Source organism: Sinocyclocheilus anshuiensis, unplaced genomic scaffold (assembly GCF_001515605.1).
Source record: "Sinocyclocheilus anshuiensis isolate Anshui unplaced genomic scaffold, SAMN03320099.WGS_v1.1 scaffold691, whole genome shotgun sequence".
Taxonomy (NCBI): Eukaryota; Metazoa; Chordata; class Actinopteri; order Cypriniformes; family Cyprinidae; genus Sinocyclocheilus; species Sinocyclocheilus anshuiensis.
In genome coordinates, this window is record NW_015552577.1 from 481,422 (window position 1) to 508,237 (window position 26,816).

The 26,816-nt window shown below is 35.6% G+C and overlaps 2 protein-coding genes across 4 annotated transcripts in view; one reads left to right on the forward strand and one right to left on the reverse strand.

Annotated features, from left to right (window-relative positions):
- Nucleotides 1–1,725, forward strand: part of LOC107665194 (bridging integrator 3-like) — a 68,452-nt gene extending 66,727 nt beyond the window's left edge. For both annotated transcript variants that reach the window (XM_016455975.1, XM_016455976.1), the window contains exon 9: nt 338–1,725. In XM_016455975.1, coding sequence (XP_016311461.1) covers nt 338–484 — 147 coding nt within the window. In that variant the 3' untranslated portion in view covers nt 485–1,725. The remainder of the gene's footprint in view (nt 1–337) is intronic.
- On the reverse strand, nt 1,659–26,816 carry LOC107665192 (long-chain-fatty-acid--CoA ligase 6-like). 2 transcript variants are annotated; one of them, XM_016455972.1, is made up of 21 exons: nt 26,630–26,816; nt 14,723–14,970; nt 13,231–13,345; nt 12,492–12,556; nt 12,286–12,387; nt 11,677–11,776; nt 11,389–11,567; nt 10,766–10,798; nt 10,105–10,156; nt 9,880–9,953; nt 9,388–9,465; nt 8,211–8,345; nt 8,000–8,134; nt 7,730–7,825; nt 6,610–6,682; nt 6,280–6,368; nt 5,952–6,068; nt 5,367–5,510; nt 5,148–5,249; nt 4,123–4,194; nt 1,659–2,629 (listed from the first exon to the last, which is right to left on the reverse strand). In XM_016455972.1, exons 2-21 carry the CDS (start codon nt 14,966–14,968, stop codon nt 2,489–2,491), a joined length of 2,148 nt encoding a protein of 715 aa, XP_016311458.1. In that variant the 5' UTR covers nt 14,969–14,970; nt 26,630–26,816; the 3' UTR covers nt 1,659–2,488. The 2 variants fall into 2 exon arrangements, with proteins under 2 accessions (XP_016311458.1, XP_016311459.1); XM_016455973.1 differs by lacking the exon at nt 14,723–14,970 and having other exon boundaries at nt 26,630–26,815.

The window sequence follows — 26,816 nt, forward strand, 5'->3', positions numbered from 1 at the left end:
AAATTTCGGACGAGAATTTCGGACTAAGTGTGCGAAGACCTTAAGACTGTATTGAACTGCAAAACTACTTTTCCCATCATTCCCTGTGACTATATGAAGATAAGGTACATAAAAATGACCAATTACACCACTAATGCACAATAATTCACTAAGTAGCTTTGTGTTGTGGCGTAAATTGACAAAGAAACAGGAAGTTGTTCAGAGGCATACTGGATCGCATTTTAACGTTCTGAAAACTCAAATTGGAAAGGTGAAAAACTCCTGTTGTCATTCTTATGGTAAAAAAAAAATTTAAATTGTGTGTACTCGACCTTTCTTTCCCTTTGTTTTCTGTCAGGTGGCCTATTTTACAGAGATGCACAAGATCTTCACTGAACTGACGGATCAGATTGATCAGGGCGGTTTGACAGATGAACAGAGAAAGCAAGAGAACGAGGCCAAACTGAACGAGTTGCGTGCGCTGTCCATCGTGGCTAACGACTGAGACAGAAAACATCCTGGTACCCACGTCTTACTCTGATGTTCTAATGAAGTCACGTCAACATTTAATTTATTTCTCTTTTTTGTTTGTTATTTTTTTGTTGATAGTGATAGTGTGTCATTTTGACAGAAGAAGCCATCAGAAAACACCAATGATACTGTAAAACCTTTGAGCAGGAATTAGCATGAAGTTTAGAATCTCAGCTGGAATTAATTACCTTTTCTTTTTTCCAGTCACTTTTTGGTGATCAAACTTCCTGTGTTTAGTTCTAGTCTTGTCTTTTCTTTTTGTTATTACAGTCACTATAACTGACCAACAATTGAATTTTTAACAGATCATTTACATGTGTATCTTAAAGCTTTCCCATTGACCACAGGCCAAATTAATATTCAAACCATAATAAGCTTAGTTTTTTTATACATGATGAACATTTTGTTTTCCGTAGCGTTCAAACACTACAATAGTATGTTCTGCAGCTTTTTTATGCTTTTTAAAGTGTCTTCAGAAAATAGTGTAACACTGGAACAGTGCAGAGAATTGCTGAAGATGGGAAAATGTTAGTGCGGATGTCAGTTAACAGAAATCATGTTAGTCTGGTGTGGATTCTGTGATGAACTACATGCATTTCAATGATACTCTGCCTCCCTCTACTGACACACGTGAAGCATTTTTCATCTTTTGTTTTGTTTTTGTATCTGGCCTGTGTTTGTGCTCGTTGTGTTTGTAATGAAGGAAAGACCGGTTTATATACAGTATATATATATATTTACCAGTAGTCTTACAGCCATAATACACAAGGGCCAATTATTTAAGCCACACATTTTCATCTCATTTGTGTTATTGTTGTGAATAGCATCAGTTACTGACAATCACTATATAGTGAAGTTTTGAAACTGGAAGAGCGTTGATTGTATAAACAAAAGATTATTGGTTCGGTTTGACATTATTTAAAATGTGCCTTCACAGTAGGTGAGTATGTTGCTCACTATAGTCTAGTGTAAACGAATTCAGTGCCTTTGTCCCTTTGGATAAAGCATCTACCAAGCAACTTATACACTGCTTTGCTTTTAAAAAAAATGAATGTTTGACTTCTGAAATAATCTAAAACATTTTCTCTGGACCACAGCCTTCCGCTTCCCAAAAATGTGTGTATTTTTTCGTCTGTAAAATTGTTTTCCTTTAAACAAATTGTTTGCTGTTGTGTTTACTTGTCAAACATTCTTACAGTAAATTGGTTGTGGATATTCAATGTCTGAAAATTCCTGATTTTATTTGAAATTAACTCATTTATCTTGCCGCCTTCATCCAAAATGACGTACACGTATTGCAGTCTGGGCAGGACTGTGATTTACTTGGGAATGAACCAGTAAAGTATTCTTGTAAGCAACACATCGACATGCCTTTTCACCAAAGTGACATCCACATGAACCAATCAGATCTGCGCTTCAACAACAGCTGATTTTGTCAGAGCTGTGATTGGTGTGAAACGGAAAAACTGTAATAAGGTATGTCAGTAAAATACAGTACATCTCTTATCAGCTGCAATTAGTCAAACATTTACAGTTGAAAACACTCATTTACAGACTGCTGAACAGTCATTTCATGTCAACACAACAAATGAAACAATTCATACAGATTGTGCTTTAGAGGTGCAACTTACAAAACTGTAAAATATCGACGACACTGATCGAAAGACTATTCATTAAAATAAGTTCATCAGTTCCCAAATCTTGGAAAATGCTACTAAATGCTCCTGAACTATGTATTAGGATGGAGTGTCTGCGTCAGGCCTATATGACCTCAGTTCAAACCATCAAAGCTGTCTATAATGACCTAAAACACAATCTAGATCGCTACATGAGAAGCAAAGATGTGAAGACGATTTATCATAAATTATGGAGAACAGTTTCCTGTCAGTAGCATCTGGCTTGTTTAGCAAGTCTTAAGTTAGTTCAAATGTTTTCGAGAAAGTGGCTTTGTAAATGTGTTGTGGAGAGCGTGTGAGGTCTATATGGATGATTTACTGTACAGCTGTGCGATCTGCTCGCTGAAGACTCGCCGGAGATCCACACGCTTGCTCTTCAGGGTCGGCGTGAGGAGGCCGTTTGACACGCTAAACATTTCAGGGTGCAAATAGAAGTCCTTCACCTGAGAAAGAGAGAGAAAACGGCTGAAACTGAAGCTTTTGAAACATTTGACTCCAAGGCCTTCAAGTGTCCACAACAAGGCTCCATGACTTTTCCGTAATAGTTGTTTAATCGTTCATTCATTCATAGCCATGATCTATTATTTATTGGATAAGTATTAAGCGATAGTTCACCCAAAATTAAGCATTCTGCTTAAAAATACTTGTTTCATGTATGAAGAACAACTGAGGTTCAAACCTAATTTGTCCTTGTGTCAAGCAAGTAGGGTTGAGCTTCCTTTTAACACAGTTGATGTCCTCATATATCCTCAAAAATCATAAAGCACATATATTAAACCTGCATCACATATATTTATTAATTATTTACATGTGTGCAGGTTGCATGCGTGTGCGTCAAAACGGCTCCGTTCCCAGTAAAAAAAATGCTGCTCCACGCGAACTGTTATCATTTACATGTGTGGAGCATATATTTTAATAGTTTTGTTCAATAAAATCAAATGATTACTTGCTTGTGATACTTTATTTGAACTAATTATCATTGCCACATTGCTATTATATATGTATTTAAGTCATTTTAAAAGGTTTATTTTTATTACCACAAAAACATTCATTATAATTATCCGATTACTCGATTAATCGTCAGAATAATCGACAGATTACTCGATTACCAAAATAATCATTAGTGGCAGCCCTACTTGCAGGTTTGGAATGACATGCGGGTGAGTAAATTATGAAAATTAGCTCTTTTTTTTTTGGTGAACCCTTCAAAAGTAAGGATTTTTCAAATATTTTGATTCAATTTCTACTCAAAATATTTTAGAGCTTGGCATTGCTAGAAAAAAAATCACCATTTTTAACATTTACATGACTTTTCAAGGTCTACAAACAACATTTTCAAAATGAGGCTACTTCATATACTCATGTTTTCCAAGACTGTTCTTCAAAAGAACAAACGGCTGTTAAGGGTCTGAATTAAAATAAGAAACATACAGATTGTAAGTTATTTGAGCAAATGTTAATATTTTGTCTGATTTTAAATAATCTTTTGCCCCCCTTGGAAATTTGCCTAGGAACCACCGGAATAAAATCCAAAACAAAGAGAGAACATCTGCCGTTTTTTTTTTTGTCGTTTTTTCTCTTTTCAAAAAAATGACTCTGAACTCAAGCAATGACTGGGAGACCCCCTGTTGAAGACCCCTGGTTAACATGGAACCAGCTCCACCCACAGGAATTACACTGGCAATGCATAACAAAAAAGTCCAACCTCGACTTCACAACAGCAGTAACGTATATTTTAATATTTTATGCAAGTGCTTTAACAACAACACAACCTGCCCAATCCTGATGAACACTGGCCTGCTAGACTTCATTTGTAAATGTATTTCCATACTGTACATCTTTAAAAACAATGAATGATGAATCATTTATCATACTGTATGTGATAATTGACACATGCCATCAATTATGCTGTAAACGACCCAGAATGTTCCTCTACCTGCTCAAATGACTTCAGTCCTGCCTCCTTCCCCACTGCCGTCATGTCCTCCAGCACGGCTTTCTTCACATCCTGCCGGTCAAACGGGACGGACAGAAATGTCATTCAGTTTGAAGGAACAGTTCACCCAAGAATGAAAATCTGCTGAGAATTTACTCAACCTCATCAGGAAAGATTTAGTGAAATGTAGCATTACATCACTTGCTCACCAATGGATGCTCTGCAGCGAATGGGTGCCGTCAGAATGAGAGTCCAAGCAGCTGATAAAAACATCACAATAATACACTAGTAATCCACACCACTCCAGTCTGAAGAAGTGAAAAGCTGTGTGTTTGAAAGAAACAAATCCATCAGGGTGTTTTAACTCTAAACAGTCGCTTCTGGCCAAAATATGAGTCCATAATAACGCTTCCTCTAGTAAAAAAAAAAAAAGTCCACATCAGATCAAAATCCACCAACATATTTGGTTAGAACTGTTTTGGATTGTTTTCACTTAAAATCGGTGCTTGATCTGTGCATATTTCTCTCCTGATTCGTACAAGACGACTTTTTCCACTAAAGAAAGCAATATTACGGATTATGAACTTGTATTTTAGCCGGAAGCAACGGTTTGAAGTTAAAAACATCTTTACTGATGGATTTTTTTTTTCTAATAAACATGCAGTTTTTCCCTTCACAAGACATTAACTGATGGACTGGAGTGGTTTGGATTATTGTGATGTTTTTATCAGCTGTTTGGACTCATTCTGACGGCACCCATTCACTGCAGAGGATCAACTGGTGAGCAAGTGATGAAATCCTACATTTCTCCAAATCTGTTCTGATGAAGAAACAAACTTTTTGACATCTTGGATTGCTTTAGTACATTTTCAGCAAATTTGTAATTTTCAGGTGAACTATTCCTTTAAAACTATTGATATCTTGAGAAATTACCGTGTGTGCACAAGTGATATAAGCATGTTTCATGTAGTTTGGTCACCAGAAGGGAGATAAATGTGTGTATTGTGTATGGCATTAAAGCTCACAGGATTTTGACAAAGCTCTTCATATGATCCAACGATCCCTCTTTCTTTGGCCCAGTCGACAAACACCTCCGGGTCTGGAACTACAACTCCTATCAGATAAGACTAAACACACAAAGAAACACAAGACTGCTGTGAGTGTCACTGCACTGAAAACAGAAGGATAGGCCTACCGTTTAAGCTTGATGCCCAAAACTGTTGTACTAAAGTGTCTACACTTACTTGTAGACTATCTCCATGCACAAAGACCTGGAGAACAGGAACACAGCGAGTGTAGACGTTCTCGATCTTCTCAGGAGCGATGTACTCGCCCTGGGACAGCTTAAAGATGTGCTTCTTCCTGTCCACAATGCGCAAAGTCCCGTTCTGAAAGACCAGAGAGACAGCAAACGTTCAAACAAGGTCTCATTCAGAAAGTCTTAAAGGGATAGATCACCCAAAAAATTGTAAAATCTGTCATCATTTACTCACCCTCAATTCGTTCCAAACCTGTATGAGTTTCTTTCTTCCGCTGAACACAAAAGATGATATTTTGAAGAATGTGTGTAACCAAACAGTTGCTGGTACCCATTGACTTCCATAAGATTTTTTTTCCCCCATACTATGGAAGTCTATGACTACCAGCAACATGTTCTTCCAAATATCTTCTTTTGTGCTCAACAGAAGAAAGAATCTCATAGATTGGAACAACTTGAGGGAACAGAATTTCCATTTTTGGGTGAATTAACCCTTTAAAGGAGAAATATATGCTGCATTCAAACAGCCCATAATGACTTAAAGTGATGTGAAGCAGCTGTAGGGTCTCACCGGCAGCCACTGTCCCACGTCTCCAGTGTGAAGCCAGCCATCAGCGTCCAGCGCCTCTCCCGTCCTCTCCTCATCCTTCAGATACCCTCGGAAGACGCTGTGACCCCGGATACAGATCTGACACGTATAACACACAATCAAAGTGTTAAATGACATAGGGAAGTCCATTCATTTCAGCTCATCGATCTGACAAAAGTGTTCCTCACGCAGTGTTACAGGTCACTTTCCACAATTGCTGGTAGATAAGGCCCAAAATTCCCCCTAATTGCAGAAAATGTATCCATGTTTGGTTGGTGGGTTAATTTTCCACAGTGATCTGGATACTGACCTCCCCTTCTCCATTCTTGGCGTAGTAGTTCATGTCAGGGATGTCAGTTAACTTCACCATAGCACAGGGTAAAGGAGCTCCGACATGACCTGAAACACATCAGACACACCGCTAACATGACTCCTCAGAACAACTGCTGAATTCGCAGGTGAACATTAATATTATTTGGCTTATTATCTGTTCACACTGGAAACAAGCATGTCAAACACTGCACATTTTGGATAATGTAGCAAGTCATATGGGTATCCTTATGTACTACTTTTTTCAAAACTTGTAAATAGTACGCCATTTATGACTAAAGCAGGCTTATAAAGATACATGAACACAAACCTGCACTCCAGTCACCAGGCATAGAAAAGGTACATCCAGCAGTGCACTCCGTCTGTCCATAACCCTCGAAAATCTGAAACCATATTAAACACAATCAGTGTCAATATCGCAATCAATACTGGTGAATATCACTGGTGATGCACACATCACCCAAGCAGTGCTGTTTTAGTGTTATTTGTATAATATTATATTATTTACTAATATTTGGAGTTGGCTTTTATTTTTATTTCAAATTTAGTTTAGGTTTTAGTAATTTTGTTTTGTGCTTTTCTTGTTTTTATTAGGTTTTTTTTTTGGTTACACTTTATTTTAAGGTGTCCTTGTCCAGTGTAATTATATATTTAAGTACTGAATAACAGTAATTAACCGCATTTACTTACTATATGGTTAGGGTTAGGATTAGGGTTTGGCTTAGGGTTACTTGCATGTAATTTTGCATAATTAATGTTATTATAATGGTAAGTACATGTAACAAAGACACCTTAAAATAGTGTTACCGTTTTTTTTTGTCAGTAACACTACAATACGTTTACATTTGTTAACATTCGTTTCATTTGTTAACATCCGTTAACTACTTAAGCTAACATGAACTAATAATGAAAAAATTCTAAACCATTTTTTTTTATCTTAATGTAAATTTCAGCATTTACTTGCACATTATTAAAATCAAAAGTTGTATCTGTTAACATTATAGAGTTGATATGGAACTAATTTAATGCATGTTAGCTAATTTTAATGCATTAATTAACGCTAACTAATGGGACCTTATTGTAAAGTGCTACCCATGTGTTTCTGTTTAGCTTTATTTTATTTCAGTTTTTTAAATACTTCATCTTAGACTTATTTCATTTCAGTTAGTTGCCAAAGCAACATTTCTCATTTTTAAGTTTCAGATTTTCATTTAACATTCGCACTTTATTTAATTTGAGCTTTACTTCAATGATAAAACTGATTCTTAATAGAGTTTTAGTTAACAGTAACAAGACTGCCTCTGAATCAATGTGATGTCAGCGATGATGGAAAGCCTTGCTTAACCTACATGAAAACACTTTTGTGTATGTATTAAAACGCTTTATAGTATTTTAATATGACAATGAATAGTTATTAGGAGAGGACTCACCAGACAGCCGAGGGTGGCTCTGAGGAAGGACAGGACAGTTGGAGAGATCGGGGCGGATGCAGTGAGGATGAATCGCAGGTTTCCACCCAGACTGGCCTACAGGAAGAAAGAGAGAGATGAATGAATGAATGAAGAGACTTTATTTTGCTCCGCTCACAGTTCATGTCACACATATAACATTATAGATCCACAGCACAAGGGGGCAGTTCAACGGCTTTCCATCAGATCTTTCAATAACTGCAGCTTAGTGTTAATGTGAAAGAGACGTGCCTGTATCTTATTGAAGATCAGTCGGTCCCACATGCTGTTGTTCCTCACTACTCCACTGCTCAGCTCGGCCTGTTTCCTCCTCACGGCGTAATGAAGAAAGGCTCTCTTCAGCGGAGACGTAACCGAGCCCAGAATCTACACACACATAGAACAGAGTGATTTAACGGTCATTATTCTCCATTTGTGTCCAACAGTGATGTGTAGCACTCACTTTATCATAGATGCGGTTGAGTAATCGAGGGACCACAGGGAAGAAGGTGGGCTTCAGGGTCTTTATGTCATCCATCAGCAGAGAAATGTCACCCTGGTAAAAACCAACCCTTGCTCCATGACAAAACATCGACACCTGAAGAAGAGAGATAGAGTGCACAATACAATAGAGAACAAGGATTCAAATGAGCTACATAAAAGGACAAGAATCTAAACAGAGTATGATGGTTACGGTGTGTTTTTGTATTCAGTCAATATGCAATGGTAACACTTTGTTGCTAATTTAATTTATGCATTAGGAATCATGATATAACATCTAATAATCTGGGTTAATGTTAATTTACAGACTGGGTTAATGTTAATTTAAATTGATCAAAAGTGATAGTCAAGACATGTTACAAAAGATTTCAACAAATGCTGTTCTTTTGAACTTTCTATTCATCAAATAATCCTGAAAAAAATAATGCATCAGTTTCCAAAAAAAATAAAAGAAATAAAAAATCAAATAGAGAGCAGTTCCTTTAAATTGTAATAATATTTTACAATATTAGTGTGTTTTAATGCATTTTGCATCAAATAAATATAGCCTTAGGAAGCATAAGAGACTTCTTTCAACAAAATATTAATAAAATCGTAATTATTCCAAACCTTTGACAACAATGTAAATATACTATTATTCAAGTTCATTCATGTTAAATTAATGTAGTTTTATACATTTTAAAATGTTAAAAATGTTTATGTAGACATTTACATTAATAATGATTCATATATACAGTAAAACCTACTTGATTTTATTTACACATAACTTTTTAACAAATGTCATTAACTTTACTGTACACCATCAGAACATTAAAAAAAATAATAATGTTTCATCAAAACCTACTTCCATCATGACTTTTCAGATGAAACCAAGGGAAATCTTTTCAAATGAAATACTATTATGTTAATAATAGTGCTGTCAACCGATTAATCGCATCCAAAATAAAAGTTTTTGTTTACAGAATATATGTGTGTGTGTGTGTGTGTATACTGTATGTGTGTGTCTATATATACATAATAAATATACACAATACACACATATATTCTGTAAACAAAAACATTTATTTTGGATGAGATTAATCACGATTAATCATTTGACAGCGCAAAATAGCGCACAGTATCAAAATAGGTGGGGTTACCTGGATCATACGCTCAAACATGTGAGCGAGTGGCAGATAGGAGATGGACACATCCTCCTGACGAATCACAAAGTAGCCCTGGCATGTGTGAATATAAAATATGACAAATAGTTTAAAATATAACATTAATATTTTTAAATGGCCAATAAATGCTGTAATTAGACAAGTCGATAAGGTTTTAGAATTTCACTCCCGTGCAAAATATCAGTAGCAGTTGCATTAAGAGAGAACAGCATGAAGCCATTTTAACACACAACCTGCAGATAAAAGGAACAAAGAGCCTAATAAACAGAACTTGAAAGAGAAAGAGGTCTCATGGGAAACACAAGGTCTTTATTAAAGAAGAAACAGAAGGAAGAGGAACAGGACAGAAGATAAGATGAAAGCTATGGAGAGATGAAGTTTAGGAAGGGAAATGTCACAAGCTGAAGGAGGAGGATAAGTAAGAAAAGAAAGCAGAGCTACAGGAAGTTAAAAGCTCTCTGAACTGACCTCAAGGATCTTGATGACAGAGGAGGTGTTGGAGGCGATGTTGCCATGAGTGATCATGGCTCCTTTAGGCTTTCCTACATGAAACAAAGAATCACATCTAAACCCTAATTTCACAGGTCACTGTAACACAATAAACTAAATACAGTATGATGTGGTTATATATTACAACAGATCAAAAAATGGCCCGTAATCCATCCAGGGTTTATAGTGTCTGCTGGTTGGTACCTGTGGTCCCACTGGTGAAACATACCACAGCCAGATCCTGAGGTTTAGGAGGCTAAAGCCAATACAAAAACAAACAAACAAACATAAAACAAATTCAAATATCTAAAACTCAACATTTAAACAGTCTAGGCCCTGCATCACGCAATCACGTTCATCTGACACCCTCCACCTCCCCCAGCACCACCTGTCTAGATGTGCTACAGGGGATGTTATGTACAACTATTTGTGCAGCAGCAGCATAAATCTTGTGACTCGTTCACTCAGAATCCTTTTTTTCACTCCAGTGCACTGCTTCCCTATTTTTTTTTATGTAAACATGCGCTAGATGGATGTGTTTGACAGTTACACTTTCAACCTGTGTCTCTTGAAGTGTTTCGGCAGTCTAAAAGCTTTAAAAAAAAAAATGCATTACTCAACCTTACTTTTTTCATACCACTGCCCTGTGTCTCACGATTTTTAATGCAAAAACACATTCCGCGTGAATTGTCTATTAAATGCTCACAGCAGCTTGTTAGCATACTAGAAATAGCACATCTCCATACTCAATAATAACAGCAGCAGAGCATATAGCAGATCAAGTCAGACAAGAATAAATACAGTAAGACTGTCATATCCATTAAAATTACTCTGAAAGAGGAAAAAAAGCAGCAAGAGCTCTTACCACAGGTGGCTTTAAATGTTCTCTTCCTAGATCCTGCAATGCATTTAAATACAGATATTTTAACTGCATTGTGAAAAATGAAGTTATAAATAAGACATTATTAGAGTACTTTTTTACAAGCAACTACTATTTCAGTATTTCTACTTCAAAACTGAATGTTTAATTCAATGCGTTACTGGTGTTTTGTTTTTTGTCTGTTTTGTAATTGTTTGTGAACTTTACTCACAATTTCTGAGTGAAAATAGTTTCAAAGTAAATCCTACACCATTTTTTTTCCCAGTGTGATCATGTTTTTATGACCAGCAAATAGAGACTCTAAAGGCAATACATTATGAAAAACAGGATCACAACTCAAAGCTCAAAAGTCATAAAAATGGCATCCATCTTTACCATCCAGTAACTACGGAGTATTCAGTACACAGACATTAATCAATCACAATCATTTATTTATTAAGATCATTTGCATTTAATAGTCTTAAACGCCTGTTTAATTGTAAAGGTCAAAGCGAGAATGCAAACGAGTCATGAAAATGTAAATTGCTACAAAAATGCCATAAAACTGTAGAAAATGACAACAACTGTTCAGTTATTTTAACTAGCTATTTTGTGACAATATTCCTGACCATAATCTGTGAGAGCTGTAGTATCTCCACACCGCACTTCCTTCCTCTCTCCAGCAGGGCGGCGCTGAAGGGGCTAAAGAGCACCAGACAGGAGAGGGTGGTAGTCACTCCCTTCTCCTTATTCTTCAACAGAGATTCTGCCTTATCCTCCTTATCACAGATCACCATAGAGATCTCCACTGGAGAGAGATCCGAGACCGAGAGATGAATCTCAAAAAGCGCTATTAAGATTAAAATGTAAATGATAGCATCACAGCTTCGTTTCGAGGTTTTATTATTATTACTCACCCAGGTTAAGGATGTGAACCATAGCATCTAATCCAAGTGTATCGTACAGAGGCACCAGAGCCATAGAGAACGTGTAACAGGCCAGCTCTGCAATGACCCACTGCAGCCAGCAGGGGAAGACAAACAAACCGGCAACATATTAGAAACATCCAGTTATAATAAACCTGGAGAATTGTGTATTCATCTCAATGGAAGTTGCTCAGCTGGTAAATGTTTGAAATGTGACTTTGCTCTCAGGCATTCAGTGATTTAACTGGATGTGAACACATGCCTATTATATTAAACCAGTAGTGAAAATGCTTCTATTTTGATTTCACATTTGTGACCTAAAGATCTAGATCTAGAGTGCTAAATCTGAAGTATTTCTCAGTCAGTTAATGTCATGGTTTTTCTGTTTAAATGACTCAAAAGATCCCAGATTTTCAATCTAGATAAAGACTTAAGTCTTACATCAGCAGTTACACACATAATTTCAGAGGCAGAAATAATGGTGAATTTGATTTAAGATTATAAAAACAAACTTTGAACATAATTTTTTAAAATACCATGCACTGAAGAACTGTTCACAAACAGACCAGGAAATCAGATATTAATCTGTTTATGATATACCTCTGGTCTGTTTTGGGCAAAGATGCCCACAAACTGCTGTGGGTTTGGTTTGCAACCCTTCGCCAGCAAACCTGATCCCAACACCTGTGCCCTTTCTGCGACCTGTAACAATCACAGTGCCATTAAAGTCCCTCAGAGGGCTTTTGCTGGATTATTACATGATTATTATACAGTAATAAATGTGTTATAACATGCATTGCTCTCACCTCAGTGTAAGCGATCCACTGATAGGGCTCTCCGGGTTTCCTGAAGCCAAGACAAGGACCATTGCCTGCACAAAACATGTTACTGTTAGTTACTATGGCTCTCTGGAATACTTGATTCTGATTGGTCATCTGTGAAATACTGTGGTCAAATTCATATTTTATAATGATTACTAGCTACTGAACTGTATAACGGACTGATCCGCTGTTATACATGCTTCTAAGCTTGTTTATTAATGACTTTCTATTGTCTTGGAGCTGAATAAATTACACTATTGTCTTTTTAGAGCTGCTGTACAGCAGATTTGCTTCATATTTGATGAAGTTTGCATCACTGATTTATTACTGTGAAGCTGCTTTGAAACATTCTACTGTATAAAGAGCTATATGAATAAAGATGACTTAATGACCAGCTGATTGTAAATGTTTCTTGCTTTTCTAAAATGATCCATCTTTATTTTTGTCCCATCACAAATGCTTTCTACCTTCCATGAATCCAAGCACACAAAAAAAAACACTTCAAACTCAAGCAATCGACCAAGAAACTATTGTACAATTCATTCGCTGAAGGACGCTGCATGTGATAAAAGCATTATCGATCTGAGAAAGCCTTGCAGAGCACTGCGGTAAATGAAAAGAAAGAAAAACTGAGGAGCCACTGAATTCATCTGGGCTCAATGGATGAAATAGTCACTCGAAATGTTTTTTTCTGTATATTTATACAAACTGAAATCACACAGACCTGCTATCCGCAGTCCTCTCTGGAACATGTCGTACACTGTCTTTGTGTCCTCATAGTAAAACTCCAGCAGATTGTCATCCGTCAGTAAAGCTGAGCGTCTACAGCTCTGATCTCCCTGTAAATAAGTATATGTAATATCTGAAAATCATATGTGTTATATGACCAAGAATGATTGCTCTTGGTACATATTTATACTTTCATGCATTTCTCCATTAAAAAAAGACAGTTCATCCAATAATTATCATTACTTGCCTAAAGAATCAGAATGATATTAAAATTGTAAATAAAACAAACAAACAAAAGATTATTGGAGTGTTTTACAAGAATATAATATTTAGTTTTTTTCCCTTCAAAATTTCACATTTTATTCAATGAGTTAACGTTTATGTAGTGAAATTTACTAGCAATTTCTGAGTGAGTTTGAGTGAATTTGTGTACGTACAGAAAACTATGCACAGTATACAACTTAAATGTGCTAAAATGTGCAGTAAGCAACTCAAACACAAAGTGTGATACTGTATCCCACAATGCAATGCACTCAAATTGACCTTCCATTTTCAAGGCGGTGAATAAAGCAGAAGCAGTATTAAATGTTCTTAATAAAACACTCTTAATCCGTATTGTAAATAAAGGTGACATGTCTCGATGACCGGCTGATTGTACATTACCTCTTACTTTCAGTATATCTGCTGTTTTAAAATTCCTTTTAATATGTCTTTCTTCCCAGCTCAAAAAAACACCAGGTCTAAGTTGGTATGGTAGTTTGATTAGATCGTAATGTTGGCTAGTTTTTGGACATTTTTCAGCTAAACAGTGTGAAAGATCGGCTTAAGAGCAGCGTGACTAGGAAGATCAGCTAAGACCACCTTAAAGCAGTTAATACCGGCAAAGCAGTTCAAGCTGGCTTTTTAGTATGGTTGACATTATTTGATTAGCCAAAAACTGACTCGACATGTAATTGAGGATCATGTGAAAACAATAGACCTGCAAAAGTTTTCACATACTGAATTTAAACAGTGTACAGTATACTTTCAGCTATTCATCACTATATCCATCATTATACACTATTAAAGTGTTCAATTAGGTTTTATTTTTAGCTTTCACTTTTCATTTTAATTTTAGTTTAAGTTTTAGTATTTGATGAGTAATTTAAAATTTTAGTAATTTAGTAACAGTTTTTGCTTTTAATATTTCTTTTAATTCGTTTTTATTTCAGTTTTAGTAACTTCAGTACTTCCACTTAACCTACTTTCATTTTGTAAGTTGCCAAAGTAATATTTCACATTTTTAAGTCTAATTAAGTCTTTAAAAGGTGCGGTATGTGATATTGACAGCTAGCGGTTGAAATGGGTACTGCAGACCAAATTCAAAATATTGGGGAGTTTTTATCTCCCGCCGCCTCCTCCTCAGACTCGACAAAAAATTTTTCTGCTAATATTTATATTTTATTGGATAGATATGAGTTTTAGTTTTGCAGTAACAACACAGTTACCTGCACAGATATGGACTGGGCCTGTAGGTCACATGGAGGCTGGATTGGTCGAGGTCTGGTCACCAGCCAGTAGGTTGTAAGAGAAGCTAGCGCTCCTAAGCCTATGATAGAGGACGGAGAAAGGGAGAGAGAGGACAGAGAGAAGGACGAGGGCATAGACGGAAGGAGCGTCTTCAGGTTGTCCATTTCAGACGTGCCATCTCCTCCAGTGAAACGCAAGGAACGCAACCAATCCTGAAACTGCATAGCTGTGAGACACACACAGATTCACTGCCATCAGCATCATCATAAGAGTCCAACACTTCACAATCTCCCACATCTCTCTAAATTATATGAAAAAGGACAAGGGCTACTGCATGAGAGCCGTTACGCACCCACAGCAGCAAAATACATATTTCAATCCAAAAGCATGCTTTGAGAACAACTACTCTGAGAAATCTGTTGTTCACCAATATTTTGTATACATAGAACACAAAATAAGATATTTAGAAATGTTGGTAACCAAATGGTTTTCTGACTATTGACATTCATTAAAAAAAGGCATCTTTCAAAATTAGAGACAGACCGATATGGGTTTTTTGGGGCCGATACCGATACTGATAATAGGGAGTAAAAATCGATCGATTTATCGGCCGATATTCTTTGTGTATATTACAGTACAGTACCAGTCAAAAGTTTGGACACTTTCCCATTCATGTGTCCAAACATTTGACTGGTACTATATATAGAATACAGTATATACATAAACAGAATCCCTTCAGCTCGAGGAGCCCTCTCGAACGCCACCCGCCGTGCGTCGGTAGCCCCACGGGATCGCTTGATCGGTCAGCGCCGGGCCGCGAATTTAACCACCCGTAACTCCCGAACACCGGGGGCTACTGACGCGGGGGTGGTCTCATTCGAAAGCGGGCCTCTAGACTACACTCGATTCGCGTTCGAGAGGGTTCCTCGAGCTGAAGGGATCCCCCGAATTTGGTGCGGATTTGCCACGCCGTTACGGAGATATTGCCGTTCAAAGTTTCAATGGTTTTCCATAGACTTAAGCTTTAAAGCGTTTCATCCAGGTCGCCAGTAGCAAACAATGGAGCGTGCTCTGCTGGACAAACTAAGTAATTACACCATTTCAAGCATTTTATCTGCGTTATATGTTCTGTAAAAAAAAAAAAATGTCATATTGGCAGCATATTCGCCGATACCGATATATCGGCGACAGGCTCATATCGGCCGATAATATCGGCAAAACGATATATCGGTCGGGCTCTATTCAAAATATCTTATTTGATATTCCACAGAAGAAAAGTCAGATATGCAACACTTTACAATAAGGATTTATTTGCTGATATTAGTTAACTACATTAGTTAACAAAACTACTAAAACTTGAACTAAAATTAAAATGAAATGGAAAATAAAATCTGATTCAAACTATGAGTATTTCAATCCTAATCTGCAAACCTGATACCAACCAGCAAAAAAAAAAAAAAAAAGGATGACTATTCTGTATGCTACTATAGTGGCACAGAAATTACACATTTCACCTTTAACCATAGACAAAGAACATCACAACACTGTCATTCTATTTACTGAATGTCAAATATGGCAATTTTCACAAACTGGCCCTTTTAATAGCAGCTCGCCAAATAACCCTTATTAAAGCTGTTAGAAATGTGCCATTTTTTCCACTATATAATTGCAAAGATAATAAATGGCTGTTAACCACAACAGTCAAACACAAGCCCTGACACGCTCTACAATTTTTTATTTATTTATTTAGTTTTAACGTAGAGATAAGGGAAGATGCCCCACTAACTGTAAGAATAATGTGCATTTACTTTCAAATTGTAACATATTTAGATACAAAGTTTTGCATATGCAGGATGATGATGATGTATCAGCCAATGTGTTTTTATATGGTGGCCGAAAGAGCTCAACGCGCTGCAACCTAAAAGACATGCCAATAGAAAAAGCACCAGCAAATTAAGAATACGTCTTCATCAGTTTGAAAGCACATGTGCTGCAAATACTAGCATAACAACCAAATATAGAAACGCACTGCAAATACTCACAACACAACCAGAAACGCGCTGTAAAAATAGAAACGCGCTGACACAAACAAAAAACGCACTTCAAGTAGCACAGACCACAAAGGGGGACCGCAACGATGCTTACAAAAATTAACCATGGTTTTATTATAGTAAATGTAGTAACCATGTATTGATTACCAATTGTATAACCACAGTTGTACAAAAACCATGGCTAAACTAGGTTAGCGTGGTTTATTTACCATGGTTTAATCATAGTAACCATGTTTTATTTGTATTTATTTTTATATAATAATGATGATAATAATAATAATAATAATAATAATAATAATAATAGTATATATAGGCTATTTGTTTATTTTAGTAGTAAAATGTGCATCTGTTTTTTCATTTGCAGCGCGTTGAGCTCTCTCGGCCACAGTAATTATAGGAAATAAACAGAAACATCTGCTAATTAGTTGCTGTAGAACAAAATGTAAAATTATTCCAAGAGGCTACTGAGGTAATGTGGCCTTATTAAACTTTCTTATTAATATTATACATTGTATTTGTTTTATACATTTATATATTAGCTGAATAACTGAACCAATGACAGACAAAGCATAATCCCAGTAAAAAGACATTCATCATAAGGAAATTTGTTTTCTATTATTCATGTACAGGCATTTGAATATTTACATATTTAATTGTCCATATTTTAATTGTAGATATGTCATAACAGCAACATTATAAATGCAAATTAAATTATTTCACTCAATTAGCCTATAGTTTGTAATGAAAAGCAAAAATATCTCAAATGTACATCTGATTTGTTGAAATACTGAACAACAACCCCATTACAAGAAGTATTTATTTTAAAATAATAGTAATAGCAACAACAACATGCCGTCTGTGCAAATTCTGGGCAGGGTTCGTTTTTATTTTGAAGTAAAAAGATATCATTTTCACACCACAAATCTAAAAACAATAGTGTCCACAAATCACTCATTAACAAACAAACAAAACACTTTGGTATTAAACATAATACTACATCATGGATCGCTATTTTCCAGAGACACATGACATTTTGCAGTACAAAAACTCAAATTGCAATTTATTGTAAAACATACTTCAGTGATTGTTTGAATCGAAAATCAAGTTAAGACACAATACAAAGCAGAGCAGTTAACTGCGGTAAAATTAGGGAGGCAGAACATTTTTGGTACATTTCTGGAATTTTTGGAAACTTTCAAGGATTTTTTTGGACAACTTTGGAAAGTTTACGGAAATTTTTACCTTGAGTGACCTACTGTTATTAAAAAAAACGTGGTAAAATATATATCATGAAAAATATGCAATATGCTAAAAGATAATAATAATCATTACAAAACCCACCAGCAATTATAGTCCATTATTCTAACTCTATGCTGAAACACTGAATTACATTAATGTGCAGTGACTCTAAATTACTAACCGCTCTCATTGATTTCTTGTAAAGAGGTCTGAGAACAAAACCTGAATGAAAAGCACTCAGCCCTGAGAGAAGCCAACTAATGTTTCAGCCTCATCTGAATGCCAGGAGGACGTAATGATGATTGGCCGACACACAACAGGCGCTTGGGTAACTCTCGGCCATTTTCGAGGAGGCAGGACACACACGCAGCCGAAACAAACACAGCACAGGTGTGGAAGTGTTTCAGGACACACAGAAGGACAGGTGGAGATGACGAGAGGTGTGTTTTCTCGCTGACAGGCTGCAAGTGAATTTTAATGGCGTCCCGCAGCAGAAGATGACACTGCTGAAGCGAGTACAGTGGCACTGATTTGGTGCTGAGATGGGGTGACTGGGAGGCCCCAGTGTGAACGCGTTTGCCAATAAGACGACCCAAACACGCTCACTTACCGGGACTCAATTCACAGCCTCTCTCTCTCTTCTCTAACCTCTCACCCACTTCCTCCCCCATTAAAAGCACAGGAGGACAAAGGATGATGTCATCACCCCTCGCCCTGCATTGGTATTCCCACAGAGAGGGAAAATGCCCTCCCTCCTCTCTCTTTAAATGCCACCACAGCAAGTGCCATGATGTTTGTCTCCAGAATACTTAACTCTAGAGACGCCGAAGCCAGCCAGCGTCACAACTTGGTTTATAATAGCCACGGATGATGATATGCACACAATACAACTCTATAATGACATAAGACAACCTATATTATATATCAGTATGACTAATATTTACAATAATAATATAATAATATTGATTCAAAATACATTAAAATTTAAAAACAGAATGTCCAGAACACAAAACCTTCAAGTCATAATTTAAACCATAATCATTAATAAAATAATAATAATACAATTTTCACAAACAAAAGAGGTGTAGTTTATTATCCTAATTAATCTATGCTGTCATGTTCAAAAAGTATTCTATTTTATAGCCTTATTTGGCACTAAAATTAAATTCATGGGTATATCAGCCATTTTAAAACAGTTCAGAAATTTCCAAGAAATGTAAGAATATTAAACATTAAATTTTAGTAAAATGCATGTACACAATTTTATACAAAGTACTACTTAAAATAATTCAAATGTAATACAATTCCAAAACGTTGCCCAAAACGTTATTATATTCATATATAAAAATGATAAATATGATGATGATATGACACATAGACAACCATTCGAAAGTTTGAGGTAGGAAAGATTTTTGGTATTTTCTGTTTTATTTGGTCAAAAATACAGTAATATTGTGAATTATTTTTACAATTTAAAATAATTGTCTTTTTCTATTTATTATGTTCTATTTATTATATATGAATATATACATTTTTAAATGTTATATATTATATTATATAAACTATTATTATTACTCAATATATTATATATTTTAAAATGTTATATGGTGTCATATGATACATATACACTACCTTTCAAAAGTCTGGATTTGGTAAGATTTGCAATATCTTTTGTTGCATTATACGGTATAAAAATACAGAAAAACTAAGTAAATAAATAAATAAATTACTACAATTACAAATAACTTTTCTTTTTTATCTATTCTATTTAAATATTTTATTTACTATATATTTAACATATATAATACATTCTCGTATATTATTTAATATATTATATCTTTTAAAATGTTATTTTTATAATTTCATATATTTCAGTTTCACGTGATCCTTCAGAAATAATTCTCAATTTGGTGCTTAACACAGCTGAAAAAAGTAGCACTGCTTAATATTTTTGTGGAAACCGTTATACATTTTCAGGAAGATTTAGCGGGAAAATCAATATTTGAAAAAGAAACCTTTTCTAACTTTATAAATGTCTGTCACTTTAATGTGTCTCTGCTTAATAAAAGTATTTTAAACAGTAGAGCTATGCTTTTTTTTTTTTTTTTTTTGTAAATTAACAAAAAAAAAAAAAAAAACTTACCCTGTGATCACGGACGGACTAAACGGGCACCGCCTGAGCCAACTCGAAGTCCACGTCTGTATACAAAACCACATATTTAAAAAAAATAAATAAATTTATCGTAATTTATTATACAAAGAATAGTACCTACCGGAGCGATTATGTTAACGTTAAGATACACTGTCGAAAAAAAACAGGCGCCGTCTGACCTGAGGCAACTCGGGGAAAATTGAACTCACTTGAAGCCACCTAACGATACGTTGTAAAGAAGTGCATATTGTGAACAAATTTAATTCAAATCATATCTTAAATTTATACACAAAGAACCACCACTTACCGGAGTGATAACAAAAACAGGGAAATCCCTTTCATCTGAGCATCTCTGCACATCCCTCTCTCTGTCACAGGTCCACAAAAGCTGGAGATAAATGGATTTAGCAGAGATGACATCTGAAAATGATTACGCATCACAGATGAGGACAGACCTCTCTCTTTCTCTCCCTCCCTGCCTCATTCATAAGGGCCATTGTCAGAGGTAGACAGGCACTATTGTGTGTTTCTGGCACTCACTTGGGAACTTACACAGAACAAAGAGGGGAGAGAGTGACAGAGGCTATTACTCAAACTGGTGCTAAATGAACTAAAGCGCGTTTCAAAGAAAGGCCTGCAGAGTTACAGCCTCCGTCGCTGAAGAAAACTCAAGCTCTCAGACACCAACACGGCAGATATCAACAACTCACAAAGAGCAGAGATGAGGAGACAAATGTCTTTTATAGGTTTATCTAGACACAAAAACTATTTTGACTTGTTTGTAAAACCGAACAACTTGCCTGTACAGTAATGTACTTACACTCTCAGAAAAAAAGGTACAAAAGCTGACCATTGGGACTGTACACTTTAGGTAATAATATACAGACTTTAGGTACTAATATACTAATATGTACCACTTTGGTACAAGCACTTTAGGTGATAATAATAATAATAATAATAATAATAATAATAATGTGTAAATTTTGGTTCTAATATGAACACTTTAGGTACTAATATGTAAATGTTTGTACGAATATGTACACTTTAGGTACTAATATGTACCATTTTGGTACTATATTTACATTTTATGTAATAATATGTACCATTTTGGTACTAATATTTACACTTTAGGTACTAATAATATGTACCATTTTTGGTACATATATACACTGTAGGTAATGTACATTTTGGTACTAATATATACACTTTAGATACTATGTACCATTTTGGTACTAATATTTACACGGCTGGTCCAGCCTCAGGTTTCTATGGCAACTGGAGCTTCTAACGGCCACTGCAGTGACGCAATGACTTTACCAATCAACGATTGGCTCCTTTATTTAGGAGGCGGGACTATCGTGCCATATTGCGCATTTCTCCCATTTATAAGTACAGGAGTGAACCGTCTTTGTATTTCTATAGTCTTTGGTAATATGTACATTTTGGTACTAATATATATACTTTAGGTACTAATATGTACCATTTTGGTATTAATATATACACTATGTACATTTTGGTACTAATATATACACTTTAGGTAGTAATATATATATATATATATATATATATATATATATATATATATACACACACACACACACTCTAGATACTAATATGTACCATTTTGGTGTTAATATATACACTTTAGGTACTAATATCTACATTTAGGCACTAATATGTACACTTTAGATACTAATCTGCATATTATGCTACTTATACACTTTAGGTACTAATATGTACTTTTAAGGTACTCATATGCCGCCGTTAGGGGTAAATAAGGTATAAATGTACATTTTTGTCTGAGAGTGTACAGTAAAAGTTGAGCATTCTGGAGAGTTTTAAAGCATATTTAATATGAAAACGAGGCTGCGAGGGGTTCAGTGTGTAATATTCTGCAGTGTACCTTCATGTCAATTATTCAGCTGAAAAAGCACTGAAAATATATCTTCCCAAAAATTCCTTGAGACAAAAAGTTCCAGAAAAAAATGAGGTGTGATGCCTGACCTTGAGACAGCACTGAACAGACTGTACATCCCTCACAGCCTTGTTTTCAGTCGTGTCCAATTATGTAAGGGGTCTACCCTGACTCATGGTCCATTACTGAAGAGCATTATTAGTGTCACATGTGGCCACGGGAAGCGTAAATTTTGCGGTTGTGATCTCAGGATGGTGTTGTTTCCTGTGCGGAACAGTTAAACGGCATTTTAGTTTGTTCTTTAGGTCGTAAAATTGTACCCACTAAAAAAGTGTCATAAACGTTATAGGCTGTAGTTGAGAGAGGAAACCTCAGGCGGAGCTCCTGTACAAACAATGTGATGAATGGAGAAACGGTTCGTTTGTGCTGCTAACATGAATGACGCCTCAGAGCAGCTGTCTTATTGCTGAGAGGTGTGCTATTGCTTTTCTAAGTGATCGGACTGACAGTTTTGCCTAGTGGATGATCAAATAATTGAAAACAATTCAACAAACTTACACTGAAAGAAGAACTCAAGCTGTATTTACTTACACTTACACTGTAAAAAAATTCCGTAAAATTTATGGTAAAAAAAAACTGGCAGCTGTGGTTGCCAGAATTTTACCGTAAAAAATATGGTAGCAACGTTTTAGGTTTTACGGTTTAACTTAAATTTACAGTTAAATACCGCAATTTCATTAACTGATATAATGTTAATATACCAACCTATTGAAGTACTGAAATCTGTTTTGTACCTTTGTAATACACTGATAACCACCAAAAGCAGGTGGTGATGAGAGTCACATGATGAACCAAAGCCCATCACAAGCAGCTTTTAAACAATAACATATATAGAAGGTGCACAGTGTCATTCACACAAACACTAAACACCATCATGGTAACACACATGAAACTGAAATAATGCAATAAACATTCATTTAACAACATTAGGTGTAACACACAACCCTAATATACAAAACTGATAAGAAAAAAAAATAATAAGAAACAATTTCAACAAAAAAAAAACATCAAATTTGAAATGTAACGCAGGGAATTCTGAGAATGTCAATTTACGGTTATTCACTGTAAATTATACGGTCTTTTTCCACTTCCAAAAACGGTATACTACCGTAAAATTAATGTCCAATACATGTAATGTCCAATACAGTTTTTTACCGTATATAGTAGGGGAATTTACCGTTAACCATTTCACAGGTTTTTACTGTAGCATTTTTACCGTCTTTTACCGTTAGATTCACAGTCATTTTTTACAGTGTACAACATCTTAGCAGCACAGTCCTGGCAACCACATGCTGAAAACTACTTTAAACACCCTGGCAATCACCCAATAGTTCAACAGATAATTATTATTTCAATAGGTACTGAGAACAAAGTTGTATTTGATTTATAACCCAGTTGTCACACACACACAACATGGTCTGAACCTCTTACAATGCCGAGAGAACCTCAGTGCTCAGAACAACAGGCACATTGTTAGACTAAAGACATTCAGGATCCAGGACGAATATGTGTGTAAGGTAAAACTTCACCGTTAGGAGACGGGATGTAGGTGAGTGAAAAGTGATGTTCAGTCTTGTGAGGATGGAGAACACAAGAAGTGAATAAGCTCATTGGAAAGAAAACCTTAACGAAATCTTTGATATCGCAATTATTGCCCATTGACAGCAATGGTGATAAATGAAGACTCATTTATTACCTCTTGAGAAAAACTGTGTCACTTCTAGAGTTTTAGAAAAGATATCTCAACAATATCTCAAACGGTGTCAAATTCATTCATTTTAATAAGTAATTGAACATCCATATCATTTTATAGTGCTATATATGTCTACAAATGTATTGCCTATTTTATTTGTTTATTTTTTAATTTAAAGAAAAGTTATAGGAAAAAAACTCTGATTTTAGAATTGTTTATACTATTATTTAATGTTTTGAATTATCATATGAATTCATATTTTCAGTTTTCATTTTAACTTTAGTAATTGTGTTATTTTGCAACTTTGTCATGTCTTGTTCATTCGTTTTTAATAAATATTGCATGTTGTTATTGCTTTTACCTCTTTTTATTTCTATTTGCTATTATTTTAGTTTCAGCAATTTTGAAACTCTTGAAATGAAAACCTCTTAATTTCCTTTTTTATTTTAAAGGGGTCATATGATGCTGCTAAAAAGAACAGTATTTTGTGTATTTGGTGTAATGAAATGTGTTTATGCGGTTTAAGGTTCAAAAAACACATTATTTTCCACATACTGTACATTATTGCTTCTCCTCTATGCCCCGCCTTTCTGAAACGCGTCGATTTTTACAAAGCTCATCGGTCTGAACAAGCGAGGTGTGCTCTGATTGGCCAGCTATCCAGTGCGTTGTGATTGGCTGAATACCTCAAGCGTGTGACGGAATTGAGACTTTAGTCTTTGCAACTTTACAGATCTTCTTTATGCACCGAGAGCTTGTAACACTCCAAAGAGAAAGGAAAAGTTGAAATCGCATCATATGACCCCTTTAAGAACATTTAGGAGAAAAATCTGAGTTATTAGTTACTTTTTTATATTATTTTAGTATTTAATATTCAATGTATCAGCTTTTTTATTTAATTTTTTATATTTCCAGTTTTCATTTTAAACTTAGTTTTAGTAATTGTGTTTATATAATTTCACATCATGTCTTATGTGTTTCTTGTAAATAGTATGTGCTTTTTTTTATTAGGTTTTGTTTTTATTTTGTATTCATCTTTAATTTACTTTTATTTCAGTTTCAACAATTTTAGTACTTATTTCAGAAAAGACAGCATTTCTAATTTTCATTTATGTTTTCTTAAATACTTTTTCATCAATTATTTATATTTTAGCTTTATTTCAATCAATTAACATTTGTAAATAGTTTTTATCAACAACAACAACACTGGAATGAAAACCTCTTAATAACAGTAAGTCTCCTAAGCCACAAACGAGCAACCTTTGAGCAAAAACCTGTACCTCTGGCAGCGGATGAACTAGCAGGTTCACAGGATAAGAGGTCACATGAAGTGGACTCTGGAAGTGGCATTCTAGAGGATTTGAAAGGGAATATGATGAGGAGGCAGGGAATGAGAGCGCCTGTCCAGTGGTTAATGAATGAAGGAGGGGGTGAGTGAGAGAATGGCCTGGGTGTTCTCTGGCTGTGATTCCCAAATGAAGCATGAAGAGCTCAGAATCACATTGAAAAGGTTTGGAGAGGAGAGGCAAGAGGGAATGGGAAGGGTGTTGCATCACAGCAGACAAATTAACTGTCTGGGAGCGGAAGAGAAATGTGGAAAAGCAGCGACACATCCTTATGTCTGATGTAATATACAGTGAAAGGTAACTATGTCAGCCTGTAGTGGAAGCACGTTTTTTACTTCATTCCAAAAGTTCACAATATCGCTGTATGAAATATCGGAATGGTATCCTGAAGACACACCTCACAACGTATCTCATCCTACAGGTTGCTTTTGCTGTCATGGCTTTTCGTGCTGCTCAGAAATGTGTTACTCTCAAACTATGAGTCATTTTAAAGCATTTTCCCTACCAACACCAACCTGACTACAGAACAAACCTTTGAATTTTGGATTGTTGTTCGAATGTTACACTAGCCTAAGCTTATTCAGCATGACTAGACATGCCACACACAAGCACACCCTTACCTCGTTACATAACTGACAAAAACACATCCAAAATGACCCGGCATGACATGAAGACAGAGAAATGCATCAGTGCATAAAACTACAAACTTATTCAAAGTAGCATTTACGTGCAGTTACTGTAGATTACATAGAAACGCGAGACTCACATAAAAATGTTAACAAAATGGAAAAACTTAACATACAGTTGTCCCAAAAATCTTTTAAATAGTTTAGAGACACTTAAAATGTCTGCATATCATTGGATTGCATAACATATACACAAACAGTATGTACATAGATAAATAGGTATCCTACCCATGTGTTTTCAAAAGGGAAATGTGATTATTAATCCAGCACTGATATGAATTATAAGGAAACCCTATTAACATTATATTAGATTGTTAATAGTTTAAACTTTTAAGTGATAAAGTGTTTAAAAGTAGCCCATTTAAGTAATTTGTGCATTTATGAGAGCGCGGCTCTACTTGTTTACATTCGCTGATGCCAACATTTAAAAGAAATGTGACGAAAAATGTCATATAAAATAATTTCACTCACTATCTATCTATCTATCTATCTATCTATCTATCTAAAGTACTGATGTGATGCTAAACAGACCGAATGTTGAATTACAAACGGGACGGCTGAGTGAGTGAATGATGAATGAATGAATTGGGTTTCCTTTGATAAATAATAAATGTGGCAGCTTCTTCCGTCTATCGATATTCTAAAAAAATGTTAGTAACTACGGTGGCTTTTCTACTTTTGTACGAAATCGCTGCATTTATAGCCTACATGGTTTGTGGAGGTTTTAAGAAACTGACTCTTACCTGTGTGTGGAATCTGGGTCACCCGTCCTCCGAAAGTTTGTCTAGCTATTCTCCTCAGACTGTGGTAAATCCCTCCCGGACCCCAGAGCCAGTGTTTAGCCCCTCTCACAAACACGCCCTGGCTCCCCCTCTGAAGTCAGCCTGAGCCTGCATGCCCCGGGACAAACCTCCACCAACTCCTCGAGGT